This window comes from Pyricularia oryzae, chromosome 1 (assembly GCF_000002495.2).
Source record: "Pyricularia oryzae 70-15 chromosome 1, whole genome shotgun sequence".
Taxonomy (NCBI): Eukaryota; Fungi; Ascomycota; class Sordariomycetes; order Magnaporthales; family Pyriculariaceae; genus Pyricularia; species Pyricularia oryzae.
The window spans coordinates 3,315,555-3,336,908 of record NC_017844.1 but is presented as its reverse complement, the minus strand read 5'-3'; the positions used below and the strand labels follow the sequence as shown (position 1 = coordinate 3,336,908).

Genomic DNA, 21,354 nt, shown 5'->3' with positions numbered 1-21,354 from the left:
AGACGCGGTTTTGAAAGCGCACTCAACAACGTGGGGAAGCAGACGACGACGTTTTTTCTTTGCTGACATGGATCATGATTGAATACCACGTAATAAGAAGTCCTTGTTAAGCTTGGCTATCTTTTTAGGCTGTGCTAAAACCAACTAAGCTAAGGTAGGTACGAGTACTTGGAACTTGACCTGACCCGACCAACTGTTACACGGGATCCTGCCAATTAGAAGAGGTATGTGGTAAGCAAGGTAGGGTAGGTGCCGCGTGCGGGTTGACTGGGAGGGTGACTTTGGTAACGTCCCGACTCGTCAATCCGAAAATACCCAGTTGCCTTTCCTTAGGTACCTACGCTTCGTCCGTCTCATCCGTTGAGGTTGGGCAAACACTTTGGCCTCCTCATAATATTAATTGCCTGCCCGCAGTTTTTACAGTACAGTACGCGGGCTTGACAAGGCAACGTACCCAGCGGCGCTGGGGGCACAGCAACAGCATAATGCCTTGAAATTTGAAAAGCATCGTTTTTTTATTTTTTTTTTATTTTTTATTTTTTTTTTATTTTTTTTTTATTTTTTTTTCTGCGAAAGAGGTACTGACTGGCATGCGCACGCCCCATCCTGTCGCGTGATTGCTTTTCGAGTTCTCATCCATGAGTTTATTGTGCTTTCTACCGGCCCTTCCGAATTGACAAGACTTGGGCAACCCCCAAGAGACCAATCGTATATCTTATCAGAGACAGGGATCCACGATGATGACGATGATACATTCACCGAACTGTACGTACCTTATGTAACTACAAAGTAAATTTATTCGTTATACTACTTTACTAATCACTTATAGTACGCACGAGTTCTGTAGGTGAACTTTCATGAAAGGTGGGTACTTACCATGTAAGTAACTCTGAACTATTATAATCTCCTATCAATTTTCTCAGGCCCTTATCTCACAAGAAAAAAAGGTTTCCTGACGAAAGCACAGAAGCAGATGCACACCTTAGTGGTAGCTTGACGCACCAGCAACCTCATCCCCCAAGCTGAAAACATCCACACCAACTCCCGATAAAACGTGGGCGGGACCATACTAACCGCATCAGTGTGTGTTTTTTCCCTCTCGAAGTGGAGGGTAGCCACGCTATCGGATAGCAACCTTTCCCCACCCACCAGTCCTGTCAGCCAAGCATGTGTGGAAAATGAAACTAATTCTGTATGTCATTCGACTATAACTAATGACATCGTGTTTTGCCCAGACCAACGCGACGTTTTACCAACTCGCTTCATTGACAATCTGAGTAGTACATAGTATATCATGCTCCATCTGGGGGACCTAGGTACGTAAATGTAAAGAAACAGGATGGACGTGGATTGAAACGCCCTCTACACACCATAGACATGGACCTACCTATACCTATGTATACGAACCATTGGCCGTTTCCATCGACAACCCGATTTCGTTTTGGACCAGCAAACCGTGTCTCATTCTCTTTATTGATCTCACAATCTGATTCTCTCTTTTATACTCTCCTTCAAGCACACTCCTGCCAATTCCATTTGCCATGCAGCTCTCCATTATCACAGCCTTCTCTTTGGCCATCGCTGGCGTCCACGCTGCTAATGGCTTTGCCGCCTCCTGCGGTTGTACTGAACTGGATGGCCTCGCCCTCTCATCAGAGTGTAAATGACGGACTCGGCGGCGGCTCGCCCACCGCCAAACTTGACCTCAACAAATGCTCTCACGTCCTTGGGGGCAAAATTAGCTGCGGGTCAGGAGGGTTACATTGGCATTACAATAGATTCTGTCCATACATGTGACCTTATTAATAACTTGCTAACAATATACTTTATCACAACATGTTTAGTATTTCCGGATGCAAATGCAGCCTGCAAGGCGGCCCGGGCACGAGTTGCAACTGTGGAGCGGCCGCTGAACAACAGAACGTGGATTTGAGTAAGTCTCCAGCAGAAAGATATACCGGTCTCTACACAAGGTTTAATAGCTAGGTACCTAACTGATATTTTTTTTACAACCTTTCGTATGGACGCGTGCATTGGCGACAATGCGGGCGTTCTCGTATGCCAAACTCCGGCGGTGGAAGCTACAAATAGGTAGGTAGGTAGGTAGATAATTACATAGAGTTCTGTCGATAAAGGGAGACAAATACATAGTAATCAGAAAGACATATGCCAACTTTCCCTGACCCCTCGCGGTCGCAAAACAATTAAAACAAAGTACCTGCATTTTGAGCACACCTAAATTGGGACTGTTCTGTCTGATTCGCTTGCCGATCTCTGCAACGGGTTGCCGTGAGCGGGTGCCGGCCACATCCGCGAACCCCGCAAGCGACCTCCCGTTCGCCCCTACCTATAATGATAAACTCATGATAGATAATAGCACGTACCTACCTACCTAGGTACCTACCTTAGGTACGTTGCAATACTTCACCCCTCCCCACGGAAGCCAACGTAAACGTGCAACAAGATGTGCCTTCCGCCCCCAAGCCCAGGCGTTTCCTGTGTGCTTCGCCCATGGCCAAGGTGGCTATGCTTGCATTGAACCCAGTAATAATTACCGCCCCGATAAAAGAAAGGCAGCAAAGGCGAGGTGCATATCATCATGTCACGGTCGAGGCGTCGTAAGCGATTGCGCTACAGGTGACTTACACCATATTCCGGAACAAAACGGCCGCAGACTCTGAAGATAAGCGTCACCCATAGTCCAGTAGTAATCATAGTTCATGTGCCACAAATTTCGCTGACTCGGGGCTTTGCATTGCAAGGAAACCATATTGCCCGTGGATATTGGTCCTGCGATGACATTATGTAGCCGGCTAAGTACCTACTGTGCATGGATCCCGGTTGCGAAACATGAATTACAGAGTATTATTTGAGTACAGTACACCGGAGGCCCGAGAAAAGGGGCAGAGACAGAAACTATGTCATGGATGGACCTGGGAACAAAAAAGAAAAAAGGAAAACAATAGTAACAATAGAAACGACGTGCAAAACACTGTGACAAGGCACCTTGCATCAGAGAACACTGAACACACTTCCTTCAAGTCTAAAGTAGCGCCGATGGGTATCACAAAACCAGAAAATACAAACAAGGATCCATATCACAGCTCGTCATCCTCATCGTCGTCGTCAAAAAAGAATATGCTCGACTGCCTTTTGATAGTGGCCAACCCTGGTTCATATTTAATCTTGCTCAAATCCTCATCCTTCACCTTGACCGCGTCAAGATCATCCGAGTCGCTCTCGGGCTCATCGTTCACCGGTTCCATCTTTACCTTTGAGTCGGCAACTCCCGCTTCGTTCTTGATTTGAACTTTGGACTTGGTCTGAACATTCTCAAGTCCAACCATTCCATGTTCCTCCGGTACTTCAGTCTTAGTACGGGCTGAAGTCGACTCTGTCTTAACTTCCGGTTCGTGTTTGTCGAGCTTCTTTGCCTCGCCAGCCAGTGTTGTCTTAAGCAGCTCAGACTCCCTTTGTTTGTAAAACATATCGAGGCAGTTCCTCCGCTGCTCTTGTGTCCAGCTCTCAACAACTAATGCAAACTCTATAGCATTGCTGAAGCTGAACTCCTTTGCCATGGAGCAGAACTGACGCAGTCTAACCTCTTCCGGAGGGTTGTATCGGAGTCGAGGCCGAAACCATGTTTCGGGACGCTTGCTTTGCCATGCGTCACCTTCTCCCATCTCGTCCACATCCCAAGCCTCCTGATCATGCTCATATAGCGGACGCGCGCCAACATCTTGACTGTCGGCAAACAATACTTTCAAGGCTTCTTTCTCATCAATCTCGTGATCTCTCTCGGCCTTGCGAGACAGCTGAGCTTCGACTTTGCTGGTCCCGACAACCTCTGCATTGTCGTGAGTGTAGCCCACTCCCGCCGAGGAGAGAATGGCCTGTATAGCGTCGTGACCTGGGGATCTTTCGTGGTTCTCACCACCTGGTTTGACTTGGGGTTTCGACGTGAGGAAGTCCGCGAGTTGGCTTGCTCCACGCTCCTCTGCGTCCCCACTGGACCCCGGTTCTAACTTGATCGGAATGCCCGCCTCCTCATTATCCTTGATGGCAGACTCGATATCGATATCTTGCAGATATACCCCAACCTTGGCCTCTGCGACATTTGTCTTGTTGACAATATCCCGCAGCACCACGCGGTCGGGACGAAATGTAAAGATGTTTTCGAGCCCGAAGATTTCTCCCTTCCGAGAGTTGTCTTGTTGCACACCAGTAAAGTATCGTCTGAAGCATATGATATTAGCATAAGCTGACATTATACAAAGAAAACCAGTTTCGAAAAAAGAAGTACCTTTCATTTGAAGCATTGTAGCCAATATTGGCTTGTTGCTGCTTGTAGATCTGCCGCGCGTAGACAATCTCTTCAATGGTCCCTTGAGAGACAAGGCGGAATACGTCGACGTCTCGAGTCTGGGACGGATCATTAGTACCAGTTTCTACAGTAGACTGATCAACGTGAGCAACGGCAACTACAAACCTGGCCAATTCGATAAGCTCGATCCTGGGCCTGAAGGTCCCATGATGGATTCCAGTGAGGGTCAAAGATGACGACCTTGTTGGCTGACGTGATGTTCAAACCTACACCACCCGCCTTCGTAGAGATGAGAAAGACAAACTGTTGAGGGTCCGAGTTGAAATCATCAACAATCTGCTGCCTCTCCTCGATCGCAAGTGATCCATCCAGGTAGCTGTAACTGTAGTGAGTAGTCTGAAAAAGCGCGCGAAGGACTTGTAGTAGTTTGACGCTGTGGGAGAAGACGAGGACTTTGTCACCGTTTCCCTCCCAAAACTTGAGTAGGTCCTTCAACACTCTCCATTTACCGCAGAATTCCGGGTCCATTTGTATGAGCGGGGAGTCACGAAGCTTGTAGAGTTGCTCCCACTTGTCAGGCACGCAAATACGGAGCCTGGCCAGGCTTTTCTCAGCCTTGTCTCCGGGCTCGCCAATCTTTGGCACAATCAGCGTGAGATGGTTGGCCAGATTCTGCAAGGTCAGAATACAAGGAAAGACGAGCATGTTCCATGTGCGCCCATCTTCCAAGTGTTTGTAGTGGCAATGCCCCCTTTTCTCTCCTGATCCGCAATCGCATAGCTCATGAGACCGTCGGACAAGCTCAACTTCTTCGGATGCGATGAATCTTTCGTACGCCGTGGTTTGGAGATCAGTCAGCGGACAGAAAACTACTCTGTCTCGCTTCTTAGGTAACTGATGCGCAATCAAAGACTTCATGCGACGAAGAAAGTAGTCCGGAAGAAGATTCTGCACCAGCTTCTTGGCAGTCTTTCTTGCCATGCTCAGCTCCTGGAGTGTGGCGTTGTGAGATTGACCCAGAGTTAAAGGCCTACTGATGGAGGTTTTCCATTCTCCAAAGGTTCCAAAGCGCCCAGGGTTTGTCCAGTTCAGGAGGGTCCAGAGCTCCTCGTACTTGTTCTGGATGGCCGTGCCCGTCAAGCCGATGCGACAGAGTGCGTTGACCTCAGTCATTGCTTTTGTGATCTCGGATCGTCGCTCCTTGATATTATGACATTCGTCGACAACCACGGCATCCCAGCTGACCGTGTTTACGCGCTCTTTCTGCAGCCTGTACGTGGCCGGGGTCGTAAGCATGACCTCAAGCCGACCTGACTTTGCGGTGTCAAGCACATCGTCTTTGCCGGGTCCATGATAGGACTCGACCTTCCACCAGCCCCATCGCGCCAGTTCTTGTCTCCAGTTCTCCATTACGGAGCTGGGGCAGACAACCAGCACTTTGTAGTACCGGCGACCCAGCCTCTTGACCTTGCGCATCCGCTTCGAGTCACGAAAATCACCGGTTTTCCCGAATGCAGCTGTCAGGAACGCAGCAACCTGAACCGTCTTGCCCAGTCCCATGTCATCGCCGAGAATGCATCCCCTCTGGTAGACGAATGCCTCATGCATGAAAGAAACGCCGTCGACCTGATAATCACGTAGGTACTGGGCTATTGGTGCCGGTATGATACCTGCTGACCTTTCTAGCTCGACGTCCTCATACGGTCGACATGGCTTGATTCTATCGCCAAACTGTGGTCGGACCTCTCGTCGCTGGCCATCATCTTCATCATCAGTGAAGTCAATGTCCGTGTAGTCCGGTGGAAGAAGCAACCCGGCTTCTTGGAGAGTTGCGCGGTCCCGGTTGAACTGCCTCTTGCGGTGCTTTAAATACTCTGGGATATCAGCATGGACGTTGTCCTCTGGCGCCGTATCCTCGCCGAGATCCCTAATCGCTTCGGCCAAGGAACGTGCGTTTCGTCGTCCATGATTGGTAATAGCGTTTCCAGGTTCAGACTTGATGCTTTTCTTTTTCTTCGCACTACGTCTTCCCTTTGCTTGTTTCTTCTCAGTCCGTTCCTTCTCGGCCTCCTCCTCCGAGTCCGTCCACGGAATAGTCTCAATTGGCGGGGGCACAGGCTCGGCTTTGCGCTTACCAAGTGCCGTCTTGGAACATCGGTCGGCACCAAGGCCCTTGCCTTCTGATTCCGAACTGTCTATCACGACTAATTCCGCAGGCATTGTTATGCATGATTGTTGATATGAACGCGGGGTAGACGAAACCAAATGAGGGATGACGCGTCTATCGTTTAATTGAAAACACGCGAGAGCAGGTGAGCGCGCGAAAGTTCGGTTGGTCGCATCGGTGAGACCCACTGATTCACCCGCATTAGTGGGGCTACGTCGGTTTTGCCTGCAACGGAACCTCCGCCGTTCCCTTTGTGTCTTGTCGCCGCAACTTTGGCTCAAGCTTGCAGCCACGATCTATTGCAAGGCGTCCTGACAACCAAGTTTCCGGAATCTGAAATCGACACCATCGTAAACGCCACCACAGACGCATTGGTCAACTTTGTCCTTGCCAGAACCTCTATCAATCCCACTCGTCTATCCCGAAAAAAGAAAACCAGACCCAGTCACCCAAAATGGGGAAAGCAGAGTTCGGCACGACCAAGCATCTGAGCAACCAGATGAAGGCCAAAGGCCTTCAGCGGCTTCGCTTCTACTGCACGCCATGCCAGCGTCAGATGCGCGACGACAACGCCTTCAAGCAGCACTGCATGAGCGAGTCTCACGTGCGCAACATGCTCATTGTGGGCGAGGACCCGAAGAAGTACATCCGCGAGTACAGCGAGGCCTTCCTCAAGGACTTTGTCAACCTGCTCAAGACGGGCCACCGCGACAAGCAGGTCCAGATCAACCACTTCTACCAAGAGTACATAGCCAACAAGGAGCACGTCCACATGAACAGTACCCAGTGGTCCAGTCTGACAGAGTTTGCCAAATACCTTGGTAAGGAGGGCATATGTCGCGTTGAGGAGAACGAGAAGGGCATCCACATATCCTGGATCGACGACTCGCCCGAGGCGCTCAAGAGGCAGGAGGCGCTTAAGCGGAAAGAGGCGCAGGACAGGGGCGACGAGGAGCGAGAGCAGCGCTTGCTGAAGGAGCAGATAAAGCGCGCGCAGAAGGATGCCGCCGCTCGAGCGGCCGGGGAGAATGGCGCATCAACAGAGCAAGACCAGGAGGACAAGGGGTTGCGACGGGAAGAAGGCGAGAAGATCAAACTGTCTATTGGGGTTAAGCCTGCAGCCAGCAAACCGGAACCCGCACCGGTAGAGCAGCCCGCAGCTGCAACTCTTGACGAAGAAACCCCAGCAACTGGAGAGGCCAAGTTGGCGGAAGCGACTACAGATTCCAAGCCTGTATCGCTGAAGTTTGGAGCCAAACCAGCTGCCAAGAATGTCTTTGCCTCCAAGAAAAACGCTTTTTCAAGCGGCGCAAAGAAAGTTAAGATTGAGCAGCCCAAAAAGATAAGTGAGGCAGAGAGGATAATGCGCGAGGAGATGGGGCGCAAGAGGTCAAGAGAGTTTTCTGGTTCAGGGGGCCCTAGTAAACGCCAAAGGATGTAAAGTCTTTCTTTTTTTTCGTAACGGTTTTTATAGGCCTGGAGTCTGGCGGCGTTAATATTCTCAGTTCTATACCCATGGGCGCCTCTCGCGGGGTTTGTATGGTCCAACCAAAGTTATATAGAGGGGAAGGAAGATAAGACATGACAATGAAAAGCATAATCATAATCATATCACCTGCGAGCGCAAATCTTGAATGTTGACGAGTCAAATTGAATGCCAACTAGGTTTATTCGCTAAGCACTTAAATCCCAGACCCAGACTCCTTGCCGATCCCATAAAAAAACACCATCTCAAACACTTAAACGTCTGCCTCTGTGGCACTTCCATCACGGCTAAAGATTGAAAATAGCGTTAGCAGGTACCTCCAGCAACATTAAACAAAACAAGTAGGACAGTCGACAAACATACGGGATGTACTGTATCCTATACTCGTCCTCGATCGTAGCCCTAACATCATCCGGCAGCTGGCCAGAGACCTTGATGGCATAAACCCCCCTGACGTAGCCGTCCAGCCGCTGCCACTTTGCGACCCAAGACTTTGTCGGGTCGGCCAGCGAGATCAGGCCCTCGAAAACCTGCGACGTGCAGCTCTCGATCTGGTCCGTCGAGCCCTGAAGGTGCAGGAAGTCTTCACAGTTGGGGCACCCCTCATCGTAGAAGCGCTACGTGGCAAAAGGTCAGCGACTGGGTTCTGTTCTGTGCCTGGTTGTTCGACGGGTGGTTGTTTTGCGCGCGTGAACAAAACCGTTGGCGCGGTTGTTTATCGACAAGGTCAATAAAACCGGGCAACCTTACCTTTTGGTGAACAACAATCGAGCAGACCATGCATGCGCGTAAATGGCGCTGATCTCTGGGTGCGACGTAGCTCTCGGACATGGCGATGGTGTTGCTCTTGTGGTTTTGCGACAACCCGGAAATGCTAAATGCGACAACTTGGGAAAACGAGTGAAAGTGGTTTGGGGAACGAATCTTAACGATGCTGGCAGCTTCAAGGAATCTTGACTACATATGGATCGAATGATGGCTGGTGGGGCTAGCTGAAGATTGAAACGGAGGCTTGTGGGGTGTGGCGCCTCAAACGGAGCTCTAAATCAACATGGATGGGCAGCCGCAGATGTCACTCAACGGACAGCTCTTTTCAGCTCTGACTGCAAAATCCTGTTGCAGTTCCTTGCATCGTCGAGGCTGGATGATTTCTCAGATGCATATTTCGCGCTTGTTTTTTTTTTTTTTTTTTTTTTTTTTTTTTTTTTTTTTTGAACTGCGTTGGAATACTTCACATATACAATATGAGAAACTAGAACTTGTTTACCCATCGTCCCTCAGAATTATCATTACTTTTTGTTCAGGTTTTTGTTGGGGGAAAAGAGGAAAAAAGAAAACAAGCACCTCAAAATGGAATCAGGAGACACCACAATGGTAGATGTCTCAACGACATTTGTGTCAACCGCCAAACCATCACAGAATTCTGCCTCCAAATCCTACGAAATATTTTCTTGCACCGTTAAGAAGCCAGCATATGCATACGCTCACCTGCGCATGCAGTCCGACGACCCTGGCAAGCAACCAAGCCTGGACGCCCTACAAGCCCGGTCGTACTGCGCAATTGCCATGCAGCAATTCCTTGGGGCCACAGGTGCGGCCGTTACTATCGATGTGCTAAAGGTGGATGAGGCCAAGGGCGAGTTTTGGGTCCGTTTGTCGGGTCCGGACTTGGGCCGTTTCTCGGCCGCCGTGACCTCGTGGCCCGGTGCCGTACAGTCCGGGGTCACCACTGGCATGAGGATTCTGGCTGCAGGAGACTGGTTAGGCAGTCTTCTTGGGAGGAGTGAGCAGCAGTCACTGTGGATTTCGTAATGTATCGGCGCCTCTTGAAAGGACGAATGGAACACGCCGGCTGTCGCGGTATCGACCCAACTTGGCTACCGAATCCCATTTTACCATTTCGTTGGAGTGAAAACACCACCCAGCGGTTTTGTGTATTCGTCAAGGCTATGCTACAGACTTCGGCAAGCCCATCTGGCTTTAGAGACCTTTCTCCAACCACCATTAAACGCCACACGCCAAACCTGAGAACCAAGATAACGCCCGGGGAAATGCTACCAACGATATCTTTTTTGGTCTATGCAAGCGAAGGATCCAGTAGCCCCATCGATCAATGAGGCTGTACAAGATACACGACTGCCTTCTCACATCAACGAAGACATGAGCGAATTTTGTGCATAGGCCTACGGTGGTTGTCAGTATATGAGTGGCTCTGTTGGTACGATTAAGAGAACAAGCTTACCATTGGCCTGATGTTGGGATGCGGGACCGCGTCGAATTGGTGGAATTGCAACTTGTAATCGGATTTGATATTGATGTAAGCGCCCCTGTTTTCCGTCATGTCGCAGTACTTTGGTGCCGAGAAAACTAATACCAAGATAGATCACGTTAGTCTTGCCATCCGACATGCAAGGAAGACTCTCGAACAAGAACACGCAAGGTCACATCTCGTACCTGTGATACACTTTCCGTTGTGCTCTTCCTCGTAACCATCCATGCGCACCTCGTGGCTTCGGATGATGGCCTCGAGGCCGTTCTTTTCACAGAACCTGGCAGTGACGTCAGGACCAAACTGCATGCCCACACCACGCTTACTTGGGCCTCTGCCTGGCTCTGGCTGAGGATCCGTCCATAGCATCTCCATCATCAGACCGGCCTGGCCTGGCTGACGCTGCTTATGCCTGTCGAGCTTCCGGATGTCGTCCAGGGTGACATTGTCATCTGAGAAGAGCCCTCCATGGAGGACAAAGAATTTGTGGCCGATCAAAGTCGCCAGGGGCAAGGCCGAGAAACTCTCGGAGAACAGCTTAAACGTCCTGTTGTGATTATCAAGCCGTCAGCATTGGTTTGGTCACATGCCTGTATCGGGCTGTACGAATACTGTTGAAACTTACCTCTCGTTGTACTTGGCCTTGCACTCTCCCTCAAAACCGTAGGCACGGTTCATGTCGTCTGTCTCATGGTTTCCACGGTTCAGAAAGAACTGCTTCGGGCGAAGCCATTTGTTCGCATACAAAAGCAGTGCGATCTCGGTAGACCAAGAGCCCCTGTCGACAAAATCTCCGTTGAACAAGTACCAGTGCTTCTCTGATGGTGTACCGTTGAGCCTGAAGAGCTCCATAAGGTCAAAGTATTGGCCTACACGGTTCTGGGGTGTTAGCGAGCTGTATCTGCAATCCCTGCAAAATCCTCGGGCTGAATACATACCGTGGGTATCTCCACACACAGTGAGGGTTACATCCTCGGGTACGTCAACCTCAACCATTGTAGGCTCGTTGTAAACAATATCCTTGACGGCTATGATGATTTGGTAAACATATTTCTTGTGGATCTTCTTGCCGGTCTTGAAGCGCTCTGTCATGTCGTCGATGAACTCCTGTGTCATCTCGTCGCCCAGCTTGACACCGTCGTAGTCGGGCTCAACTGCTATTGAGGCAACGTCGAGGCCAGCGGCAGCCGACGGCTCGTCTCCAACCTCGATAGCGGCATAGAAGTCAAGTTGGCGCACCACCTTTTGGCACTCGACCAGCTTGAGCTTGGCATCTTTGTTGCCTGGGTCGATCTTGACACACGACTTGAAGTCCTTGAGAGCGTCGCGGGGGCGTAGTATGGCCGTATTGGCGATCGCTCGGCGATAGTATGCCTGTGGCGCATCGCGGTCAGTCAGTCAGTCCCCTGTATCCATTATGCCCCGATGCGCACGGCTGCGGGTGGCAAACAAGATTGAGCATACCTTAACAAATCCTGGGTTCAGCTCGATCGCCTTGGTAGCGTCGGCGACGGCATATCCATACGCTTCCGTCTTCAGGTAGGCCTAATCATGGTAAAGGAGGGTATATCAGTTTCAGTCACGCGAGCAGATGGAAATCAGCCTTGGCGGGGCATCACCAAAAAGGAAAATAAAAGCAACGGTGAGAATGCGCACCTGAGCTCGGTTCGAATACAGGGTCGGCTCTTCCGGATTCAACTCGATGGCCTGAGTATAAAGCTCAATAGCTTTCGGCCAGTCGTGGGACTGAAATGCCTTGTTTCCCTGATTCTTCAACTCGGTTGCTTGCGCCTTGGGGTCTGCCATCTTGATTGAGCTTTTTGCTATACTAGCTAGACACTATGCACACTGAGCCGTTATGGGGCTGAAGCTTGAAGGTTGAAGCAGAGGCGAAGCGCGCGCCGGACACAGCTGAACCTTGGAACCGCGATTTGAGAATTATATTCACTGAGCGACGCCGGGTCACCCTCGGCTCGTAGCAATATAGGCAACGGTAGAACTTTTTGGAAGGGCTTTCGGAGCAGTCCCTCTTGCGGCGGGGGATTGAGGGACTGCGCGGCGGGTTTGCGTGGGGCGGTTCGCTCCGTTTCGATGCTACTGTACCTAAAACGGTACGAATGGGCGTAAGGCTCAACTCGAGGTACCTGGCTTGCTGGTAACCAACGTTAATTGGATGGCTATATCGAGGGAAGTGGGGCGCCGGATGCTTAGCTCCTGGTGACCACAGCGGTGCTTCTTGTTACTTTTGATTCCCATGATTGTCATTGGGCTTGGCTATTCATCCTCGCCATTTGCTGCTCGCTTTACAAGTCATCGCGCACACTGCTTTTTTGAGAAAGCGCCAATACCCTAACAGTAATCGAAGATGGCCGAAACGGAATTCAAGGCCCTCGTTCGCAAGCGAACCGATACAGATCTTATGCCGCCGCCGCCACCGGCGAAGCGAATAAAGCGGCCAAAGAATGTGCTCGACGAAGTTACCTATACGGAGGCGCTCTCCCAAATCATCGCCCGCGATTTCTTCCCCGGTCTTCTCGAAAGCCAAACGCAGCAGGAATATTTGGACGCCCTAGAATCCAAGGACGAGGAATGGATATCCAGCGCGACGAAGCGATTGAAAAATGTCATGACACCGGGTCGGTGGCGCATGCCATCGGCTATCACTGCAACACAGCCAGGAGATACACCCAGGAGCTTTCTAGGCGATACACCCGCATCTGTTAATTCAACTCCAGCAGCGTCGACCGCGGGGCCCGAAAAGTCACATGTCGACACGAGTTTGGGTCTCGCCGCGTTCCAGTCCCAGTATACCAGCGAAGACAATGAAAGTTTCTACAAACTTCTGGACAAACAGAATCAGAAAAAGGCCGAGAAGTACGCGTGGCTCTGGACCGGCAATAAACTGCCTTCAAAGATGCAGTTGAAGCAGAAAGAGGTCGAGGAGAGGATCAGCAAGACGAGAAGTCTAGCAGACGATGGTTACAAAAAGATGCAATTAGCCATCAAGGACAAAGATGATAGGAAAGCTGCACCCGAGTACTGGAAGTGGCAGCCGAGGAACGATCTCATGTTCAAGCCCGATGGTGTGGAGGATGCCATGGAGACCATAGCCGAACGGGCTGAGGCGGCATCAAGGGCACCACCCAAGGAGATTGTGTATGCCAACACAAGGGCTCCGAATCCCGATATTGTCGTTCAGCAGGGTCCGTCTCGTCCGCCGTCACCAACATTGTCTGCTATGCGTGATGCGATCGCAGGCCGGCCAAGACCAGCAGACCAGGATTCTGCTACGGGCGGCAGTGAGACACCACGGGTGAATGGATATGCCTTTGTCGATGATGAGGATCCGGCTCCAGAGCCTGCCAAGAAGCCGACAGAGTCGATCCTCAGTCTTAACGGTGGTGACACTACTGCAAACCCGTTTAAGTTGCAGGATCGCAGGAAAAGGGAGGACCTGCATCATCGGATGGTTGACAGGATCGCAGAGTCGCGTCGGACCGCATCCAGGATAGGCATGGTGGGCAAGGAGGTCAAGACGCCAGTGCCAAAGTTCCCCAGCAGTCCTAGGGTTACGGGGGGTCTGACACCAGCAGCACAGAGACTGTGGAGTAACCTAGGTGGCGCAGGACGAAAGTCTGGCTCAATAACACCATTCGACCACAGGGCTACTCCGCGGGCCAAGCAGGCTTTGCCGAAGCGGGCGACTCCGAAAACATGAGGCGGGGATGCGATTTTTATTGATATTTTTGGTCAAGATCGACCAAGCCCGCCTGAAATGGCTTTTTATGAAGAGATGAAGAGGATCAGGGTGAATAACATATCAGGCGCAAGGCCTTGCCTCATCGAGTGCTACATTTTGGATTTTTACCCGGGCACGCACTGAAAGAGGTGATAACATGTGCACGGTGGACAGACGGCGATCACACTTTGCATTTATTTGTGCGGCGTTTAGCGAACATGCTTTGATTCTTAGTTGATACCCGGCTACACACTTTTCCCTGTAGTCAGAATAGATTGATATGTCAAGCACAACCTACATTTATTCTCGCTATAGTTCCAGACCCAGTACATCATGAAAGTTCACCCAGTTGATATGTGTTGATAAAGCCGAAAGCTATGGTTCGACATGCATACGTCAGTCTTCGTACCCCTGCAGCGGCGCCAAATCCTAAGCGGCCTTGGCGGGATGCAAAGTCTTGGGGCAGGGGTCGAAGGCGCTATCAATCGGAGCTTATGGTGGCACCAAATCCGCATTCGCTACCACCTGGTGCCGTTTCCATCTCGGGGCCTAGGCAAGCTTGAAGCTCCGTCCCACGTTTTTGACTCCGAGCCCATTGCAGACAATACAACTTAAGCCAAGCAAGCTTTTTTTTTTTTTTTTTTTTTTTTTTTACTTTATTGTTTACACCCCACCACCACCACCACCACCACCATCAGGCCAAACAAACAATGACATTGGTCCTATCACGGTAACCCCCCGAAGCGCTTCCTTTGCGATGAGGCTCGCCGACATTGTTCTCGACCTCGCCGCCATCGCCAGCGCCTCGCGCTCGGTGGCGTCGAAGCATGTCGCCCTCCGTGCCAGGCAGATCAATCGCTTCGGCAAGAGCTCGAGCTTGACCACACGTCCGACGACCGCAGCTCCCTCAACCTCCGCCTCGGCATCCGAGCCAGCCAAAGCCCAAACAGTCACCACGGCACCGGCAACGACCGACAATGCGGCCCGGGCGCCTATCCCCAAAGCGGCAGAAACTGCGGCGCGTGTTCAGCCCAGTTCGGATGCCGGACAGGATGCAGGCGGTGCTGCCGCTGTATTGGGTCGAGATAGACCAGTCGCGCCATGGGCGACCCGTGATGGCCTCTTTGCTTTAGCACCCAGAACCCCCAGGAGGTCCCTTTTCGAGTCCGCGCCGGCGAAGCTGGGGGAGGTGGATGCAACTACCGCGGAGGGGATGCCGGAAGGCATTAATATCAACATATTCCAGACATCAAGGGGATCCAAAATACTCGAATCTCTAAAGTCAGATGCAGATGTGGACAATGGTGCGACGAAGGACGCTACTAGGATCACAGACACTAAGGAGGGCGCAAAGGCTTCCGAGAGCACCCGGTTCGAAAGCTTGGCGGCAGAGGAGCCTAAGAGGGAGTCCGAACTAACGAACAAACCACTGCAAAGCCCAGAAGCGTCGGAAATGAGAAGCACAACGAAGGCGTATGCTGCTGATCCGGTCACATTTACACCTCCGCCCGTATCCACCCCGAAATCATCACCCGCCGCTGAAAATGTGGTACAAGACTCGGCTCCGGCAGCCTCCGGCTACCAGCTCCGTGAGTCAAAAGTGCCCGCCACCCGGCTCAGCCGCATCTGGAACTATGGTGGTCTCGCGGCCGGCATGCTGGGGGGCGCACTGACTGAGTCCATAAGCCGCGGCTTCGGTGGCGGCACGTCTGGAACTTCAGCAATGCTGAGCCCCGCCAATATGGAGCGCTTGGTATCCAAACTGTCGCGCATGCGCGGAGCTGCTCTCAAGATGGGCCAGATGCTCTCGTTCCAAGACGCCAAGATGCTCCCGGGTCCGATCCGAGAGGTGCTGCAGCGCGTGCAGGACAGGGCGGACTACATGCCCGCATGGCAGCGCGACCGAGTGCTGGCCACAAACCTTGGTTCTGAGTGGAGAGACCTTTTTGAGACCTTTGAAGAGAAGCCCATCGCTGCCGCCTCGATAGGTCAGGTTCACCGTGCGACTCTCAAACCGCAGGAGGAGGGTAGCATGCCTGTGGAGGTGGCAGTCAAGATCCAATTCCCTGGCGTGGCCGACAGCATTAACTCGGACCTGGACAACTTGGCGATGCTGCTAGCCGCGACGAAGCTACTACCAAAGGGGCTGTACCTCGACAAGACCATCGCCAACGCGCGCACGGAGCTTGCCTGGGAGTGCGACTATGAGCGCGAGGCCGAGTGCGCCCAGCGCTACCGCACGCTGCTCGCTGGGGACGAAGATGCTGTGTTTGCCGTGCCGCGGGTTTTCCCCGCTGCCTCGGGGAAACAGGTGCTGACGATGGAGTTTATGCACGGCATCGGCGTCACGCGGGGCATTCATTCCTTCACCCAGGAGCAGCGCGACCGCATCGGGACCCACATTCTGCGGCTGTGCCTGCGCGAGATAACCGAGTTCCGCTTCATGCAGACGGACCCCAACTGGACCAACTTCCTGTACAACGCCGAGACGGGCCGCCTCGAGCTGCTCGACTTTGGCGCCTCGCGCGAGTACCCGGAGCGGTTCGTGTCTCTGTACGTCAGGCTGCTGTACGCGGCGTCCAAGGGCGACCGGGAAGGCGTGCGCGTCTTGTCCGAAGAGCTCGGGTACCTGACGGGCCATGAGAGCAGGGTGATGCTGGACGCGCACACGCAGTCGGTGCTGACTCTTGCCGAGCCTTTCCTCGAGTCCGCGCCGGAGTTGTACGACTTCCGCGACCAGACAATCACCGAGCGGGTCAAGAGCTTCATCCCCGTCATGATCAAGGAGCGCCTCGCGCCTCCGCCGGAGGAGACTTACAGTCTTCATCGGAAACTGAGTGGAGCATTTCTTTTGTGTGCCAGGCTTGGGAGCAAGGTGAGGTGCCGGGAGATGTTCACCAAGAGCGTCAAGAAATCCGGGCTTGTGCCTGAAGTCTGAGTTGGGGTAATGCAGTGTTGAAGGCGTTGTACTGTTTCGACTAGGACGGGGGGCTTAAAATCATGCAAAATGTAAAATAATCGCGGCGAAGATACCACTCATGTACACTGTATGTACTATTATACTTGGACCCTTTAGATAGCATAAGAGCCTGTGTGGGATGATTACAATTTAAGGATCGCAATCACTAGCAAGGAAGCGCATCCACCGTAGAGTGTAACCATAGCGACTTGTCATAATGAACCCAAAGGCAGGGCCTTCAAAGGTTTCAAAGCGTAGTATATTTGTGTAGGCAACTACTCGCTCATCTTGAATGAAGACCAAACAAATTCGCCAAACTTCTTGCAAGCATCTATTCCATTGCCCTCCTTGCAAACGGTAACTGCTTCTTCTCCTTGCCAGCAACCTTCTTCCTCTTCTTCTCGATGGCCTTGTCGACCTGGCCCTTGCTCATTCCCGCATACTTGTCCATGAGCAACAGCTTCTTCTGCTCAGACTTCTTCAGGAAGAAGGGCTTCTTGCCCTGCTTGACGAGCTCCTTCTCCTTCTTCTTGTGCTCGCGCATCAGCTCATGCTCGCGGTCCTTGCGATCCTGCGAGCGCTTCTCGTCCTCCATCTTGCGCAGCTTCAGCTTGGCGTCCTCGCGATCTGCGGGCGTGACGCCCTTCTTCCGCGCAATTATCTCCCGCAGCTTGGCCATCTCGTCGTTCCGGTACTCGTCCAGGAAGGCGTAGTTGCGGCGGAACCGCTGGTAGTCCTCGCCCGTCAGCTCCTGCTCGAACCGCACGTCGCGCGGCTTCGGTCGCGCGTTGGGCGGCGGCTTGACCACCTCGCGGTATCGGGATACGGGCCGCTTGGAGGACATTTCCTCGGGCGCGCTCTTGGTTTTGCGGCCCGGCGCGGAGGCGGAGGCGGCTGCCTTGGACACCGTCTTGGCGTTGCCCTGTCGAGCCTCCCGACCTCTCCAGGATGGCTCCTGAGCATCAGAGGGGTCTTGCTCGGTTGAGCCTTTCGGCTTGGGTTTTTGCCTTTTTTGACTTAGACGTAGCCGAGCCCCAAATGATAACTGAGCCTCGCGGTCATCTTCAGGCTCTGAAGCGCCTGATTCCTCCTCATCTTCCTCGTCGACATCATCCTCCTCCTGGCCCTGATCAGATTCCTCTGCGGGCGAAGAGGAGCGAGCGTCCTGTGATTTGGATCAGCGACTTGTCCTGACATCAATCAACTCAAGCACAAGACACTGTACATACCTGTTCATCTTCTGATGGGGGCTCCCAAGCATCTGCTTTTTCAACATCGCGCCTCCTCACCTTGACCCTTCGTTCGGGGTCAAAGGCGGCCTTTCTTTTGCGCCCTGAGAGTTCCATGACGGATCGTAATGTGTTTGCTGTGTTGATGACGCACGTCGGCGATGTATGGCTGGTAACTAACTACCTCAGTGATGAGATTTTAATGGTTGAGAAAATGTCGACAAAAGAATTAATAGGTTTCACACTATTTGCACTGTGAAGTGGGGCGAAACCTCGCTCCTGCGGACACTCCAACCCTTCGATAACGCTCGTCTTTTCTTTGCCTAACCCTCCCTGCTCTCGCATCTAGTAGTAAATTTTGGCAGTAAACATTATAAATTCAGGCCTGGTTTGGTTTCGAAAGGTGTAGAATTATGCTGGCGGAAATATCTTGTTGGAGGGTGATATGGGGGAGGGGAATATGGCCGGCCAAACAACCTTAGTGAGTGGTACAGTAAAAATTAGTTGCTCTCTCACGTGTCCCCCAGAAATTCATGTACCTACGTTTGCTTGGCACAGCTGCAATTTATTCACTTTATCGGGCATTGTTAACGCGCACTAAACAATCTCCGAGCAGAGAAGAAGCGCTTTCCAGATTTTACGATTGAATTCTGCCTGCGCTCGCTGAAGCCTTTTTTAATCCTGCTTTTAATCTGCTTATATGATTTTGACCTCAATTGTTTCTCAAGACCCGTACCCCTCTTTAGACCAGGTCAGGGTCAATTCAAGTGGTCACCAGGCATACATAGAACATTCAAGACTAATTCTAGCATTAGACAACTGGTGAGTTGTTCTGGCGCCTCTTCAAAACATTTCCCCCCTCTCATCGTTTCCGGTTGCCTGGATCCCACTCGCCAGCTGCTGTGGATGCCTCCTAATTCCTGAACCAAGCTCAGATTCTTCTCAGTCTTCAGGCCACTTGACCCCGATCTATTTACCCAGTCTCACTCCATCGCGAGCAGGCACAAGATAATAGATGCGATATGTGGGGATTTGCAAGTTTGCAACGCTCCATAGTACAATACCGGCAAGTGCCTGGGCCAGGCGCCTAGGTCGTTCTCCTCACGGCTTTTTACCTTACGTAAAGGCTACTGTACCGGCCGTTCACCTAGCCCACACCCGCCCAGTAACTGGGTTCATCTTCGCTACAGTTAATAGACGGGCGCCGGAGCTGTATCCGCCCGTTGTGCATCCCAAGGCAGAGACTGAGGCAGGGGTAAAGGGTCGGGGCAAAGGAAAGAAAAAGAAGGCCAATCAGATGGCCAAGTCCAAGGCCAAAAAGGAGGCAAATGCTCACAGCCAACCTGCTGCTTGTGTTTCCGTCGGAGCCTTCATTGGCGGGAAATCTAAATCCAAGGTGGGAAAACTCTCAAAGAAACAAAGGAAAAGAGTTGCCGCCGCCGCCGCCGCCATGCCTTCACAAATGCAGGCCGACTCTACTGGACCTCATGGGACATCCTCCCAAGGCTCAGCTCTCTCAGAGTCCGCTCAGCCTTATCCAGCCTCGGCTTGGAACAATGGCACGTTGCGTATGGGTGGGGGAAACTTTGAGGTTGATCAGAACGGGTTTCCTACGGACGCCTCCAGCCCATTTCCAGGACTCAACCCACCGACGGGCAACTTTGGAACTCTTGGTTTCAACCCACTGGCACCTCCTTTCACACAGCAACTCCCTCGGGGATTACCCCGAGGCCGTGGAGGCTCACACCAGACGCCCATTTCAACGAGAAATGAAAGGAGACAGAAGAACCATGGCAAACATGACCAGCAGAAGATAACTCTGCCGCCCTCGGCCGCATCGGGCGGTGTCCCAAATCCCACCCCGGAGTACCTGAATCTCGCTTCCGAGAAGCCAATCCGCCTCGAAAGCCCCAAGCCGATATTGATCGTCCTGGACCTCAACGGCACCCTCCTCTTCCGCCCTTCCCGGAATCCACAGGCCTTCGTCGCCCGACCGCACGCTCTGACCTTCCTCAACTACCTCCTCTCGCGCTTCTGGGTCGCCGTCTGGTCCTCGGCCCAACCAGCCAACGTCGGCGCCATGATCGACAACCTGATCAAGGACAAGGAGCAGCGGGACCGTCTCGTCGCCATCTGGGGCAGGGACAGGTTTGGGCTCAGCAGCCACGACTACGCTCAGCGCGTCCAGGTCTACAAGCGGCTCACCCGACTGTGGGTGGATCCAGACGTTGCCGCCTCGCATCCCGGCATTGCCCAGGGCGAGCGCTGGGACCAGAGCAACACCATCCTCGTCGACGACTCAACCGAGAAGGCTCGTAGCGAGCCGCACAACCTCGTCCGCGTGCCCGAGTTTGTCGGCGACCTCAATGAATCCCCCGAGGTTCTACCCCAGGTTCACGACTACCTCAACGAGCTCAGCTTCCAGAGGAATGTCAGTAGTTATATGCGTGCCACACCTTTTGTCATGCAGTGAAGGAGTGGGCCGAGAAAGTAATTCTGGAATTTCAGTCTCGTTCAACCCTCTTTCGCATTAAAGGTTAATACGAGGGGAGCTATTGTTTCTAGGACATTTCCATCGTCTACCCATATTTTCTTTGTTTTTTGGGCGGATGCAACGATATGCACTGGGCTTACCGCTCCGAAGACTTGAACCTTGAGGCTGAGAGATCGAGTGTACTGCAAGAGCCGTCATCTGGAGTGGTTGATACAAGCGGGGATGCTATCATTTACCTTGAAGACGTTGCTTGCATGCTCGCAAGAATTAGGTGTACCATTTCTCACAAGGACTTGAGGAAGAACTCATTAGAATTTGAAAACAGAAAACATCATCACTGGGGACTGCATCACTGATTACTCTGTTGGCGAAAGATCGTGACATAGCAAAGGTATCTACCGAAAATGATAACAACGCTAGTATGCCCTTACACCACATCTGCCACACGAAAATGCCGTGCTTGATCATGATTTTGTCGTACCATCATCGCGGATATCCCTCGATCGTGAACTCATTCCCTTGCCGTAATTACCCATCCCATCCAGACTTGGGCGGAACCCTTCCCTCCCAAAGTCATTTTGTCCATTGCTACCATATTTGCCCTTTTCCCATCCATAACCATTTTTTTGTCTTGTTTTGTTGTTTTTTGCAGTTTAGATGTCTATCAGTAGTGAGGTGACCACTTTG

The 21,354-nt window shown here is 52.1% G+C and overlaps 11 protein-coding genes across 11 annotated transcripts; 6 read left to right on the top strand and 5 right to left on the bottom strand.

Annotated features, from left to right (window-relative positions):
• Positions 1-396: 396 nt before the first annotated feature.
• On the bottom strand, positions 397-1,379 carry MGG_16218 (uncharacterized protein; the record flags this gene model as incomplete). The annotated part of the gene is made up of 6 exons (XM_003709639.1): positions 397-404; positions 455-489; positions 774-782; positions 877-907; positions 1,003-1,069; positions 1,371-1,379. The coding sequence occupies 6 exons, from the start codon at positions 1,377-1,379 to the stop codon at positions 397-399; spliced, it is 159 nt and encodes a 52-aa protein (XP_003709687.1).
• A 457-nt stretch (positions 1,380-1,836) lies between these two features.
• Positions 1,837-2,180, top strand: MGG_16217 (uncharacterized protein; the record flags this gene model as incomplete). Its single annotated transcript, XM_003709638.1, has 2 exons — positions 1,837-1,933; positions 1,983-2,180. The coding sequence occupies 2 exons, from the start codon at positions 1,837-1,839 to the stop codon at positions 2,093-2,095; spliced, it is 210 nt and encodes a 69-aa protein (XP_003709686.1). The 3' UTR covers positions 2,096-2,180.
• A 631-nt stretch (positions 2,181-2,811) lies between these two features.
• On the bottom strand, positions 2,812-6,627 carry MGG_06945 (helicase). Its single transcript, XM_003709637.1, has 3 exons — positions 4,490-6,627; positions 4,304-4,422; positions 2,812-4,236 (listed from the first exon to the last, which is right to left on the bottom strand). Exons 1-3 carry the CDS (start codon positions 6,542-6,544, stop codon positions 3,099-3,101), a joined length of 3,312 nt encoding a protein of 1,103 aa, XP_003709685.1. The 5' UTR covers positions 6,545-6,627; the 3' UTR covers positions 2,812-3,098.
• Positions 6,628-6,761: 134 nt separating this feature from the next.
• On the top strand, positions 6,762-8,099 carry MGG_06944 (zinc finger protein RTS2). The gene has a single exon (XM_003709636.1). It carries the CDS (start codon positions 6,946-6,948, stop codon positions 7,930-7,932), a length of 987 nt encoding a protein of 328 aa, XP_003709684.1. The 5' UTR covers positions 6,762-6,945; the 3' UTR covers positions 7,933-8,099.
• Positions 8,079-8,926, bottom strand: MGG_06943 (transcription elongation factor spt-4). Its single transcript, XM_003709635.1, has 3 exons — positions 8,728-8,926; positions 8,341-8,594; positions 8,079-8,264 (listed from the first exon to the last, which is right to left on the bottom strand). Exons 1-3 carry the CDS (start codon positions 8,806-8,808, stop codon positions 8,231-8,233), a joined length of 369 nt encoding a protein of 122 aa, XP_003709683.1. The 5' UTR covers positions 8,809-8,926; the 3' UTR covers positions 8,079-8,230.
• Positions 8,927-9,327: 401 nt separating this feature from the next.
• On the top strand, positions 9,328-9,789 carry MGG_06942 (uncharacterized protein; the record flags this gene model as incomplete). Its single annotated transcript, XM_003709634.1, has 1 exon — positions 9,328-9,789. The coding sequence occupies one exon, from the start codon at positions 9,328-9,330 to the stop codon at positions 9,787-9,789; it is 462 nt and encodes a 153-aa protein (XP_003709682.1).
• MGG_06941 (serine/threonine-protein phosphatase 5) lies at positions 9,755-12,332 on the bottom strand. The gene is made up of 7 exons (XM_003709633.1): positions 11,903-12,332; positions 11,711-11,791; positions 11,185-11,620; positions 10,872-11,115; positions 10,432-10,793; positions 10,220-10,344; positions 9,755-10,160 (listed from the first exon to the last, which is right to left on the bottom strand). The coding sequence occupies exons 1-7, from the start codon at positions 12,050-12,052 to the stop codon at positions 10,122-10,124; spliced, it is 1,437 nt and encodes a 478-aa protein (XP_003709681.1). The 5' UTR covers positions 12,053-12,332; the 3' UTR covers positions 9,755-10,121.
• A 178-nt stretch (positions 12,333-12,510) lies between these two features.
• Positions 12,511-14,308, top strand: MGG_06940 (uncharacterized protein). Its single transcript, XM_003709632.1, has one exon. It carries the CDS (start codon positions 12,612-12,614, stop codon positions 13,962-13,964), a length of 1,353 nt encoding a protein of 450 aa, XP_003709680.1. The 5' UTR covers positions 12,511-12,611; the 3' UTR covers positions 13,965-14,308.
• Positions 14,309-14,655: 347 nt separating this feature from the next.
• MGG_06939 (ABC1 protein) lies at positions 14,656-17,199 on the top strand. Its single transcript, XM_003709631.1, has one exon. The coding sequence runs from the start codon at positions 14,743-14,745 to the stop codon at positions 16,921-16,923; it is 2,181 nt and encodes a 726-aa protein (XP_003709679.1). The 5' UTR covers positions 14,656-14,742; the 3' UTR covers positions 16,924-17,199.
• MGG_06938 (rRNA biogenesis protein RRP36) lies at positions 16,935-18,586 on the bottom strand. The gene is made up of 2 exons (XM_003709630.1): positions 18,174-18,586; positions 16,935-18,109 (listed from the first exon to the last, which is right to left on the bottom strand). Exons 1-2 carry the CDS (start codon positions 18,288-18,290, stop codon positions 17,276-17,278), a joined length of 951 nt encoding a protein of 316 aa, XP_003709678.1. The 5' UTR covers positions 18,291-18,586; the 3' UTR covers positions 16,935-17,275.
• Positions 18,587-18,716: 130 nt separating this feature from the next.
• MGG_06937 (NIF domain-containing protein) lies at positions 18,717-21,104 on the top strand. Its single transcript, XM_003709629.1, has 2 exons — positions 18,717-18,995; positions 19,109-21,104. The coding sequence occupies exon 2, from the start codon at positions 19,189-19,191 to the stop codon at positions 20,644-20,646; it is 1,458 nt and encodes a 485-aa protein (XP_003709677.1). The 5' UTR covers positions 18,717-18,995; positions 19,109-19,188; the 3' UTR covers positions 20,647-21,104.
• Positions 21,105-21,354: the final 250 nt, after the last annotated feature.

Excerpts from the sequence above, each read along its gene's own strand:
- MGG_06945 (XM_003709637.1), bottom strand. The coding sequence starts at position 6,544 with ATGCCTGCGGAATTAGTCGTGATAGACAGTTCGGAATCAGAAGGCAAG. Across the intron at positions 4,423-4,489 it reads GAGCTTATCGAATTGGCCAG|ACTCGAGACGTCGACGTATT; the intron begins GTTTGTAGTTGC and ends GATCCGTCCCAG. Across the intron at positions 4,237-4,303 it reads TACAATGCTTCAAATGAAAG|ACGATACTTTACTGGTGTGC; the intron begins GTACTTCTTTTT and ends CATATGCTTCAG.
- MGG_06944 (XM_003709636.1), top strand. The coding sequence starts at position 6,946 with ATGGGGAAAGCAGAGTTCGGCACGACCAAGCATCTGAGCAACCAGATG.
- MGG_06943 (XM_003709635.1), bottom strand. The coding sequence starts at position 8,808 with ATGTCCGAGAGCTACGTCGCACCCAGAGATCAGCGCCATTTACGCGCA. Across the intron at positions 8,595-8,727 it reads CGATTGTTGTTCACCAAAAG|CGCTTCTACGATGAGGGGTG; the intron begins GTAAGGTTGCCC and ends TTTGCCACGTAG. Across the intron at positions 8,265-8,340 it reads TATAGGATACAGTACATCCC|CCGTGATGGAAGTGCCACAG; the intron begins GTATGTTTGTCG and ends TTCAATCTTTAG.
- MGG_06941 (XM_003709633.1), bottom strand. The coding sequence starts at position 12,052 with ATGGCAGACCCCAAGGCGCAAGCAACCGAGTTGAAGAATCAGGGAAAC. Across the intron at positions 11,621-11,710 it reads TGAACCCAGGATTTGTTAAG|GCATACTATCGCCGAGCGAT; the intron begins GTATGCTCAATC and ends GATGCGCCACAG. Across the intron at positions 10,161-10,219 it reads ATCCCAACATCAGGCCAATG|GCCTATGCACAAAATTCGCT; the intron begins GTAAGCTTGTTC and ends CAACCACCGTAG.
- MGG_06940 (XM_003709632.1), top strand. The coding sequence starts at position 12,612 with ATGGCCGAAACGGAATTCAAGGCCCTCGTTCGCAAGCGAACCGATACA.
- MGG_06939 (XM_003709631.1), top strand. The coding sequence starts at position 14,743 with ATGAGGCTCGCCGACATTGTTCTCGACCTCGCCGCCATCGCCAGCGCC.
- MGG_06938 (XM_003709630.1), bottom strand. The coding sequence starts at position 18,290 with ATGGAACTCTCAGGGCGCAAAAGAAAGGCCGCCTTTGACCCCGAACGA. Across the intron at positions 18,110-18,173 it reads CCCCATCAGAAGATGAACAG|GACGCTCGCTCCTCTTCGCC; the intron begins GTATGTACAGTG and ends TCCAAATCACAG.
- MGG_06937 (XM_003709629.1), top strand. The coding sequence starts at position 19,189 with ATGCGATATGTGGGGATTTGCAAGTTTGCAACGCTCCATAGTACAATA.